Genomic DNA, 12,220 nt, shown 5'->3' with positions numbered 1-12,220 from the left:
ATATAAAATGACATAAAAAATATTTAATATATAATTATTTTATTTTAAATTAAAATAAATTATAAGAGTTAAAAATGGATTTTAATTAAAATAATAAGGATAAAAAAGGAAGAAAAAGTAATAAGCTATAAGACATAAGTTAAAACGCTATTTGAAATAGCGTCTGGAAAATAAGCTATAAGCTATAGTAAAATAAGTTATAAGCTCGTGTTGAAAAGACCGTTACCAAACGGGTCTAAATTATCATATGAGTTTATAAGACATAAGACATAAGCTCGAAAATAGGTCTTACCAAACAGAGCCCTAGTTACCCTACATGCATGCTTGAAGAAGATGTAGAGGCTTCTTGGAACCTATGCATCTACACTTTCCAATAAATCTCTCATTACTACATTGAAACATTCATCTATTATATAACCCTAATATCTCCTTTCAAATTCACGGGATTAAAACGATAGGTTGAAATCGCTTTCTCCCTCAATCTCAGATTTCTCCCTCAATCCTTTATTTATTCATGGTTGATTTCTTTATTATTTTTCACATATTCGTTGAGGAAAGCATGAAGGCGACAAGAGGTTGAAATCGAAAGGAAAACTTGTTGGAAGATGTAAGTGGCTGATATCGAAAGGTAAGCGATTGAAATCTGAATTGAAACATGATAAAGATGATTTTATGGATTTTTTTTATTTTGAAAATTGAATCGGCTGAAAAAACTATGAAGTTTTCGTTTTCCGATATTCAATCGGAATGAAAGCTATAACAGTGAGATTTTGACTTTCGTTTTCTGATATGCAAATTATAAAAGTGAGATTTAGACTTTCATTTTTAGTGATTTCTGTTGTTTTTGTTAATTTAGGTAGTTTTTGTTATCTAATGTAATTTATATAGCAACATAATATAGATTTACTTTCTGCTATTTGTTTATCATGTCATTGTTTGAGACAATTGGGTATGTTGAAACTGATATTGTTGATTTAGCCATGTTGTGTAATTTGACAGATAAAAATTGCACAATCAAAGGAAGAAAAGGGGAATATCATTTGAAGTTGAAACTGATATTTGTTGAAACACTACTACAAAAAAGCTATTTAATAGCGTTTTTTTTGTTTTTAATAGCGCTTAAAAGCGCTACTAACCACGGCGATATTATAAATATTTCTTTTTAATAGCGTTTTAGAAGCGCTATTATAGTGACGGTAATTAATAGCGTTTTCTTAAAAGCGCTATTATATTATCAGTATTTAATAGCATTCTTTCAAAAGCGCTACAAAAATAGACATTTAGCGCTTTATAATTTGTCTTCTGCTTTGATTTTGATAGCACTTCCGGACAAACTGCTATTATAAGGCACAATTTGGATAGCGCTTTTCCATAAAAGTGCTATTATAGCATGTCTCATTAATAGCACTTCCAGTAAAAAGCGCTATTCTAGCACATTTTTTTTTTTTATAAAATCATTCTTTTGGTCTATTTATATGGCATTTGCATTTTATGACATAAGAATTCATTACAAAAATGATTAATCAACTAAAATATATGAAAATAAAATATAACCACTTATTCAAGAACAAATTTGTGAAACCATATCTACCATTGCCATATAATTAATTAAAAAATATGGAAGGAATTGTATCTATGTATATAGATCAATCTACACTACATAATAGTGATAAATGATATAACAAACCAGATTCAACATTGATCTCAATGAAATTAAGCTAAAACTTTTGCCACAAGTAATTAATTTGGTCCAAGTGCATCAAACTAAATTCCAAAAAAAAAGTACAGCATATTCTACACTAGAGAAAAAAACATCTAAAAAATCAAGAAATGACAACAAAACAACATCAAGTAGTAATCACTTCGCGAACTAAAGCACTTCCGAACCCAGACATCGAATCACTTTGCTAGCTAGGCAAAATAATTGCTTCTTGTTTTCCTGTATCATAGAAAGAATATTAATTATGTTTTTTGCAATAATCAAAAAACTAAAACCTAAATATATATATATTATAAATAACAATATAAAGTTTAATATCAAAGGAGATATAATATTTCACTTCCTGGAATGACAGTAATATTAAAATTAATAAGGATAATGCAGGAAATAAGTAAGTTGTATTTCAACATGTTACTGTAAATCTCACATTTGAATACAACACTCTATACTTATCTTCCGTAACATTCTGTAAATATTTTAGGAAATATTAATTGTATGCTTTAAAAAACTCACCGAACACATCATCCACCATATAGGTAGCCCAATCCTCCTTGACCTCAGTTAACTTATCGTTAGAGTAGGTACGACATTTGTGGTCATCAAAGTACTTCAAATATAAAAACATCAATAGTTTTATTAGAATTTAATCACATTAATTTACAAATTAATAACAACTAAAATTACGTACATTTACGGGGATCATAAGTTCATTTTCCATGATGACCTCTTTCATAAATCGCATCACAAAATATCCACAGTCAATGCTATTAATTTGACGGGGACACTGCAAAAAAAAAAAACATTTCATATATTACTTTTACTCTACATAGTTGTTTAAAAATAACATTAATTTGGACATACTCGAATTTTTGACCATGAAATTTTCTGACTTGGAGACTTTAGGCACTTTAGAACTACTATTAGCACGATAAATTTGCAACGCACTAACAAAATGAAATTAACTTCAAATAAGTAATTATTATAACTAAGAATAATTATATAAATGTTAAATTAAAAGAGTCTATACTCACTTCTCAAACTTGGTTTTTAAATTTTGATGTTTTGTTGGCTCACCATTCAACGGGTCCATGTAATATATCACCTCAGCATCGAGATTGATGACAAGTAACACCCAATGTTTCCTGTACCCAACATTTGAATATTGCAATAAAAATTTACATTGAATATATAGTTTGTTCTCTAAATTTAATAACATTTTGAATAGAATTCTCACCCTAGATTGCAAGGTGCAAGAATCATCTTATCCTTGAAGTACTCCTCATCTTTCAAGAGTATTTTTGCTACAGCATTTCCTATATTATCCTCCCGTGATACATGTGGGGATATGAAGGAGAACTTATTTATTAATCCATTTGGACTAATAAACTTGTCATACAAATACCTAGAAATGAACGACAACAATTGGTATTAATATATTTGTCAACAATTGATATTATTATATTTGTCAGATTAGAGAACATTTGTAATAATATATGTACCTGGCAAATACAATGATAGTAGAGGCACTTAACCAATTGTGATCAAGAATCTCTTTTATATTCTCTACACGTAGATGCTCTAAAAACTCCTCACCAAATATACTTTCCTCCATTTTTATTTGAACTAAAGATCCAACCCTCATCATCTTTTTCACATACATATCAAGGAAAGGTAAATTTACAAGACCGGTTGAACCGCCAACTCTAGGAGACTCTTCAATTTTGGATTTTTTGTTGCTTTTGTTAGGTGATGAAACAGAATCAACACTTCGTTGGGTATTCTTAGCTTTGTTTTGGGATTGATCAGGATTCTAAAAAGTTGTATTAATTAAGGTTAGTGATCAAATAATAAAACAAAATTGCGATCAAGCAAGTTGATAATAGGTAATTTACCTTTTCACATTCAGCAACAAATTCAAGAAGTTTCATTGGCCATGGCACAATTGTTCCTATTGCATGACAAACCATCGATACATCGCCACCATCAACAGATATCGGCAACGGAGCATTTGGCACAATAGCAACTTCGATATTAACCTTGACATATCCAGGTGGTAACGTCATGCCGTGCACTGTGTTACCTTTGGTGTTATATAGTTTGCCACGAGCAACCAAACACCGACTCGGCGATGATAAATATATATTAACAGGAAAGAGACCCTAAACCAAAGAGATATGAATAAAAACATTAATATCTTTATTTACAAAACAAACATATATGAATTCTTTTCTCAATATGAACATAACATCTTTTAAGACAATGCTTAGAAATTGCATCCTAGCATCACTGTTCACATCCTTAACTACTTAAGCCAATCTTACCATACCTATACTATTCTCACCAACTTGCCTCTAAACTATTCTGTTTTAACATTTAGTATACCCATTAGCCAGATATTAATTATTTAAACTCACATGATCAACACTCTAATTATATTTTGTTTGATTAGTACTACTAACAGTTATATATTTAAAATAAATAAACAACTGCCCCTAGTTTTATATTTTATATGTTGGTTGCTTAATCATACATAGAAAAGAGACAAACAAGATAGAACATTTGAATTAGGACCATTTGCTAGCCATCTCAATCTTTCTGAAATTGAATCAGGATTTTTGGCAATTTCGGAAAAAATATGTTCTTTTAGCCATGATATGAAACTTTGATTATGCTCTCTTGTTAACCAATTTTCACTCCTGTTAGGGTTCAAACTTTGAAGGATTTCCTTGTGCTTTTCAACATATGGCTCAACCTCATCAGCATTGTGTAATACATACAAATGTGCTTGTTCCAATTCGATGTCTGACATGGTCACTGGTTTACTTGCACCAATCCCTTCCCCTGTTGTTTTTCCAGAGTGTCGTGACATTGGAAGCCCTATGGACTCAACATTAGAGAGGTATTCATTACAAAACTCAATAGCTTCTTCAACTAAATATCGTTCAACAATACAACCTTCTGGTCGACTTCGATTCTTCACATACCCTTTTATTATCTTCATGTAACGCTCAATCGGGTACATCCACCTCATATAAGCCGGTCCACAATATTGTGTTTCCATGATAAGATGGACGGTTAGATGAACCATTATGTCAAAAAATGAGGGTGGAAAATACATCTCAAGTTCACATAATGTGACAACAATTTCCTTTTGTAATATTGGCAACTTCTCAGGGTCAATAACTTTGCTACAAATGGCTTTGAAGAAAAAACAAAGTTTAGTTATGGTCCATCGCACATTTTCAGGTAAAATGGAACGTATAGCTACTGGAAGAAAGTTCTCCATTAAAACATGACAATCATGAGACTTTAAACCCTTCAATTTGAGATCTTTCATAGATACCAAACTCTTAATGTTTGATGAGTAGCCCTCTGGAACTTTAATGTTATGAAGAACCTTACACAAGATCTTTTTCTCTTTTCTTGACAGAGTATGAGCTGCTGGAGGTAGAAATGTACGCTTACCCTCCCTTTTAACTGGCTGCAATTCATTTCTTAATCCCATACTTTGCAGGTCTAACCTTGCCTTCAGGCCATCCTTTGACTTTCCTGGAAGATTGAGTAATGTACCAACGACACTTTCAAAAACATTTTTTTCAATATGCATCACATCGAGAAAATGTCTAACATACAACGACTTCCAATATGGCAATTCAAAGAAAATTGACTTTTTTTTCCATCCTCCCGTGACAAGTTCACTTGAAAAAGGCTTTCCAAAATTAGTGCTCAAAAGCTTTACCTTTTGGTATAATTGATCACCCGTCAAAGGCAAAGGAGCTCTTTTTTCTTCTGATTTACCATTAAATGCTTTTCTCAATTTTCGAAAACGATGGTTGGTATTTAAGAATCTACGGTGTCCAAGAAATACATTTTTCATACAATGATCCAACCGTATTAGTGTGTATTATCTTCACATACGGGGCATGCAAGTTGTCCTTTGACACTGTAACCTGATAGATTTCCATATGCGGGAAAATCATTGATTGTTCCAAATAACATAGCCCTCAATTTGAAGGATTCCTTTTTATACTCATCATATACCTCTACACCTGTCTCCCACATATGCTTCAAATCTTCAATCAATGGAGCCAAGTATATGTCTATATCATTTCCTGGTTGCTTAGGCCCAGAAATTAACATAGTCAACATCGTGTACTTGCGCTTCATGCATAGCCATGGAGGTAGGTTATAAATCAACAAAATCACTGGCCAAGAAGTAATTTTACTACTTTGAATACCATGAGGGTTTATTCCGTCAGTAGACAATGCGAGACGTAGGTTTCTTTCTTCCTGCCCAAAATCTGGGTAATCATGATCAATTTTTGCCCATTGAGGAGAATCTGCGGGATGTCGGAGCATTCCATCAACAACCCTTTCATTTGCATGCCATGTGAAGTTCTTTGCATCTTCCTCATTACGATACATGCGCCTAAATCTTGGTATTATCGGAAAATACCATAGCATTTTGGCTGGAGCTGTTTCTTTCTTCTTATATCGTGGGGCATTACATTTAGGACACATATTTAATGATGCATACTCATTACGAAATAAGATGCAATCATTTGGACAAGCATGTATCTTCTCATAACTCATGCCAATAGAACATAATAATCGTTTAGCCTCATAGGTTCGACTAGGGAGCACATTATTCTTAGGCAAAATCTCACTTAACAAAGTCAACAAGTCTGTGAAACTCCTATCAGACCATCCATGGCGTGCTTTTAAGTTATACAATTTTAAGACCGTAGACAATCTTGTAAATTTAGTACATCCTTCGTACAATGGAGTCTCTGCATCACTTACTAGTCTCTCAAACATTTGAGGACAATCACGAAGATCTTCTTCAATTACATTCACAAAATCTTCAACTCGATCAAACTCATTATTCGTATCTTTTTCAAAATCATTTGATGTATCTCTCCCACTGCTCCTCATTGTTGACTTGGTATTCTTTTCCCCGTGCATTATCCAACATGTATAACTTTTGTCGATTCCATTACATATTAAGTGATCTTCCAAAACATTTGCACTGACATCCGTATAACAACATTCTAAGCAAGGGCATATGATTTTACTAGTGTCATCGGCATGAGCGATAGCAAATCTAACAAACTCTTGAACTCCGTCTTCGTATTCTTTTGACGCTCGATTGGCAGACATCCATTTCCGATCCATATTTCCTAACAAGTAACATACATAACTAGTTAACAACTGGTTCTAACAACCAAATTGGGGTCTACCTACGAATTATATACCCAATTTCAAGGTCTTAGTCCTATAAGGATATATATATATATATATATATATATATATATATATATATATATATATATATATATATATATATATATATATATATATATATATATATATATATATATATATATATATATAAACAAATCAAATCTAAATTAATATTAAATTCCAATCAGCAATCTAATTAATAACAAAATAGATAACTATTAAAATTTATATATGCAATTAAAATAAATTTAGTTTTATTTTAAAATAATAATATAAAATCTGATCAAGGCAGTTTTCAGAAAAATAAAAATATTTTGTATAACTCAAAACCATATGATAATTATCTGATGGTGATATTTTTTTTAAACAATTATTTTTTTTCCGTCTTAACTATCTATCACATCGTATATATTAATTTGTATATATCTACGATTACTAAAAGTTGTCTTGCTCTAAGAGCTTATTCAATATATTTGTATCTCTTGCGTATTCTTGTGTGTCTTGCTCTATGATTTCAATTGAAACAATGCTTTTATACTAAATATCCATCTTCAATTGAAACAATGCTTTTATACTAAATATCCATCTTCACTGTTAATATACACATCCAAGCATATACCAATTTTTTTTCATGAACTTAAACCTATTCAAATACACATATTAACCATTAAAAAAATTCAATCTTCAAAACCTTCACGTTTCTAAAAAACTCTTCACTAGAACTTTGTTTTAATTTTGTTATTCATCCTCACCAAACATGAACCTTGAATATTTTCTTCATTCACCCAATACTATGTCATTAATCTCTCAAGCACAAACATAATAATCATCAGATGCAGCAGTTAAGTTTCAATCCAACAGAGCATAACACAGAAGAATCTCACTAACAAAATCATAAACCTGCAAATTCATCATAATATACAACATCACCATTAAATCACAACACAAGTTCACTATGTCTTGTTCAGTTTCTATTGTTATTTTTTGCAGAAGCAAAGGAGATGGGCATTGAAACAAGTTGAAATCACAGACGCAATTGGATCGAAGCTTCCTATACAGCAAAACTCCTCTCCGACTCGTGCTTTCTCCCAACCGTTTGCCGCTGATGCACAGATGCCGTAGTTTCTTATCCGATCTCACCAATCGCGCCGAAGGAGCTTCAACACGCACAGATTAACAAGCAACACCGAAGCACAACGTTCAACCAGACCGCGACTCAACATTGAATATTCATGTGGAATCTTTCTCTCATCCTCTAAAGATACACCCTTTTAATTTAAAAAAAAAAAAAGCTAACTTATATCTTTCTTCTTTACCATCTTTTTCTAAAAGCCACAAAACAATCCATGATGCCAAAAATATTATCTTAACTAAAGTCCTTCAAATTGCCATGTCAGTAGTTTCTTTATTACATCAAACGAGATCATGGTTGAGTCATCCCACAAATGGCTCAAGATTTCCTTCCTACTTCTCATCCCTTTAAATACTACCTCCTTACAATACAAAGGGACTGATCTAACCAAGTGAGCCTAGCTTCATTAGCAGCTACTAGCTATTTCTTTCAACAAAACACAAACCTTATTAATCATTCAACATGCAGACCTCACTTCTTCACGAACTAGTTGTTGGAACTCCAATCATATATAACCAGTTTCAAAAGTCGGATAACAGATACTTGCTTGATTCTGCCTCTCATCAATCTCAATATCCATTCAAACATCAAAGTAAATGTAACACTCTCTTTTCCCCATATACAGATGGGCGAATCCCGATTATCTATTCTAATTTCATTAAGTATGGACGATTTTACTAATATAGAGTGCTTCAATGTTTCAGGTAGAGTAAGTTCTAACCAGAAAAAGCGCAGCAGGAAGGCCGATAGTAATTTTGAAACTTCAGCAAGACTTGGGACAAACATATCTGAAACTATTAAGAGGAAGTTGAGCTTAGGGGCAAGAATTCTTCAAGTGGGTGGAGAGGAGAAAATGTTCATGAAGTATTTTAGTGTGATCGAGGGGGAGAGGCTGTTGAAAGTTTGCTATATTTTTAACTAAAAATAAGTGGTAGTTAAAGGGTCATATGCAGAATAGAGTAGACAACACATGTGTGACAGACACAGACATAGGCATAGGAAGAATAAAACTTAGACTAGATTAGTATCATTGTATTGTATTCTAAGAGATGGCCTTAATTTGAAGAAACTGGGAGGACCACAAACATTGTGCATTCATATTGACAATTGTACTTTTCAAATGGACCATGTTTTTATAGAGGGGCTTTGTATTGCTAGTTCTACCACTGACATTTCAACATGAAGCCATATCGAAAGTCTAACACATATTGAGGTTTGTTCATGATAAGCTGTCTTTTCATAAGCCATTGTCTGAGATTGAGAATAATGGAGAGGAGAATTCGAAGAGTCAAGAGTAAGCGCCGGAGTTAGTGTTATTATCGTCGAATGAACTGAACCTTTTGAAATCGGAGAGGTCTAAATCAGATGTGGGTTCTAGCTATGAGCAGGGAACATCGTCTTCAATTTCACCGAAAGATTACGCACTAGAAATGGAAGGCTCCTGCAACAAAGAGTTCTTCATTGACAGGTTCATGAGTTCGAACACTCAGAATTTGGATTTGATGGGGAATTATCCGATTCAGATGAGTTACGCGATAATTCTCTCAATATTCCTCTGTGATAGCAATACTATGTTTCTTCCTAATTCCTATTGCTGCAACAATTCTATATCGATGATGAAAAGTGATAGCAATACATTAAACTTGCAAAACAAAAATTTTTCTTGGGGAGGATTGATGGAAAATCATCATCATCATCATACAGTAGAAGCTAAGTGGGAGAATAATAATGCTAATAATCATCACACAGCACACAACTTTTAAAACACAAGTCGTTAGACAAATCCAGAAGAAATCGCACAAGAATAAAACCGTCCTTTCGCACAAATCAAAGAAATCGCACAAATTAAACATCCCTATGTTTCTATATTTCCGATTCAAACAGAACCAAACAAGATTGCAAGTGAAAAAAGCTAAAAATAAAGAAGAATTCGTAAACTACCTTCGAAGATTCCGACGAAGACTTCAACTCCAGTACGGTCTCTGGTAGCTTAATCCTCCTTCTGGTGGTGTGTGCGACTGGGTTTAACGATTGGAAAAAGTGTTTGACAGCGTGAATAGGGTTTGACGATTGGAAGAGTGTTTGACGGCGTGAATGGGGTTCGACGGCTCGGCAAAAAATTGAAATCGACGTGAGAGAAGGGTTTGAAGATAAGGTTGTTTGAGCAATATGAAAAGTTTAGCGGATCGAAGAGTTTGGAGATAAGGTTTTGGAGGCAACATGAAAATTTCCCCCAATGTTATGCGCCAAAACGAAAAAATTCCCTTTTCAATTTTTTTATCCTTAATATATTAAAACAAAATACAAGTTTCCCTCTTAATCCTTAATAAGTTTCCCTCCTAACTTCTTATTAAATCTATAATTGTATTTAATAATTTCTTATTAAATCTATAATTACATTTAATAACTTCTTATTAAATCTATAATTGCATTTAATTATTCAAATCTTTTTATTTTTTTTATACAATTCTTTTCCAATTACCAATTCTAAGAATTTCAATTTCACTAATTAATTGTAATTTTTATATTTATAACATATGAAATATAATTTTATTTTACATTTATAAAAATATAATATATCTTCTAATCAGTCATGTGCATCGCACAGGTAAAAGTACTAGTTATATTAGTAGTAGCGTTGCAAAGAAAAACGCTATTTAAATACAACTATTTTTTTTTTTATAAAAATAAAGTTAAAGTATTAGTAGCGTTTAATAGAAAAGCGCTATTTATTGAAAACTATTTTTTTACAAAAAAAAGTTTGAAGAACATTAGTAGCGTTTTATGAATGGCGCTATTTTAATGCTAAATATTAAAAGCGCTTTAAAGAAAGCGCTATCTTATGAAAGTTTAGTAATAGCGTTTTAAAGAAAGCGCTATCTTAATTAAGTTTAATAATAGCACTTTTTCATAAAGTGCTATCAAAAATATATTGTCAGCATTCTATAATAGCGCCCGATCATAAAGTGCTATTATAAATCTGTTTCTCTCCTTTTTAATAGCACTTTCGTTAAAAGTGCTATTAAATTAAGCGATACAAAATATCAATTTTGGCGTAGTGAAACTGATATTTGTTTATTTTTTATGGATGACAAACTTACTGAACAAACTGATAAGAATTGATAAGAATGGTGATACAGAAGACCTGATGTTGGAAAAAATTTAAAGTTGAAAAAAATGATTTTTCTTTTAAGTTAACGAATCATTCATACAAATTGGTTTTCAGACCTTCAGACATCCCTCTTTACTACCTTAACATTATTGGGTTAGTGGTGACAACAACAAGAATAGGGTTTTTTTTCAACAACGTAGATTAATTTTATTCCATTTTTAATTTTTATCTTTTTTAGTAATATGTACCTACCTTTTTAATCCAGATTTATTTCTAAATTTATAAATGCATTATAGTTAATAAATTTATATATTTTGTATTATAAAATTGAATTTTTAATAACATTAAAACCTATTAAAATAGCATTTAATATTTGCATTTGGAACTGAACGGGTAGTTATTCCGTAGTCTTTTGGTATGATAATAAGGGCTTCTTTTTTATCAAATCATATTTCCAATAAATAACGCTTATTTTTTACCAGTAGAGTTAATATTTAAATTTTAGTTTAATAATTTAAATTTGGTTGGAAAAGTAAAATTTTCTTCTTATGTTAAATTTTCTTTATTTTAATAGGATATATTTAGTTTTTATTTGTTTTCTCTAACTTTAAATTTGTGCTTAATTAATGATATAACATTTTTAAAATAAATTATGATAGCTATTAAAGCTCATGTTTTTAACTTTTCAACATAAAATCAATTTTTTGTTGCTCAATGAAATTAATATGAAAGGTCACATGGGAAGATGAAAAGTTTCTTAATACAGATACGAAAACTCAATCTTTTTAGCTTTTCATTCAAAAGGTAGACTTTTTTAAATCTTAAATTCAATTAAATGGTAATTATAATATTGAATTGAAAACTAAATAATTTCTCATAATTATTAATTTAAATTTTATTTATAATACAACTAATTTACTTATACTACTAATTTTTTTTATTTAATTTTTTATTAAAATTAAAAAATTTAATTTGAAATAAAATATATTTTGTAATCATTTAGATTATTAGA

At 31.1% G+C, this 12,220-nt stretch overlaps 1 protein-coding gene across 4 annotated transcripts; it reads right to left on the bottom strand.

The window, feature by feature from the left end:
* Window positions 1–1,620: 1,620 nt before the first annotated feature.
* Window positions 1,621–10,350, bottom strand: LOC131638114 (uncharacterized). 4 transcript variants are annotated; one of them, XM_058908662.1, is made up of 9 exons: window positions 10,038–10,350; window positions 3,613–3,879; window positions 3,220–3,530; window positions 2,955–3,122; window positions 2,752–2,862; window positions 2,582–2,664; window positions 2,409–2,504; window positions 2,234–2,327; window positions 1,621–1,939 (listed from the first exon to the last, which is right to left on the bottom strand). In XM_058908662.1, the coding sequence occupies exons 2-7, from the start codon at window positions 3,781–3,783 to the stop codon at window positions 2,488–2,490; spliced, it is 861 nt and encodes a 286-aa protein (XP_058764645.1). In that variant the 5' UTR covers window positions 3,784–3,879; window positions 10,038–10,350; the 3' UTR covers window positions 1,621–1,939; window positions 2,234–2,327; window positions 2,409–2,487. The 4 variants fall into 3 exon arrangements, with proteins under 4 accessions (XP_058764645.1, XP_058764647.1, XP_058764643.1 ...); XM_058908664.1 differs by lacking the exon at window positions 2,582–2,664; XM_058908660.1 differs by lacking the exons at window positions 1,621–1,939; window positions 2,234–2,327; window positions 2,409–2,504; ... (3 more) ...; window positions 3,220–3,530; window positions 3,613–3,879 and adding an exon at window positions 3,894–6,900.
* Window positions 10,351–12,220: the final 1,870 nt, after the last annotated feature.

Source organism: Vicia villosa, unplaced genomic scaffold, assembly GCF_029867415.1.
Source record: "Vicia villosa cultivar HV-30 ecotype Madison, WI unplaced genomic scaffold, Vvil1.0 ctg.002171F_1_1, whole genome shotgun sequence".
NCBI lineage: Eukaryota > Viridiplantae > Streptophyta > Magnoliopsida > Fabales > Fabaceae > Vicia > Vicia villosa.
Note: the sequence above shows the minus strand (reverse complement) of the source record. Positions and strands in the feature narration are given on the sequence as shown.

Bases quoted from the DNA above. Each gene is read 5' to 3' on its own strand.
- LOC131638114 (XM_058908660.1), bottom strand. From the start codon at position 5,597: ATGAAAAATGTATTTCTTGGACACCGTAGATTCTTAAATACCAACCAT.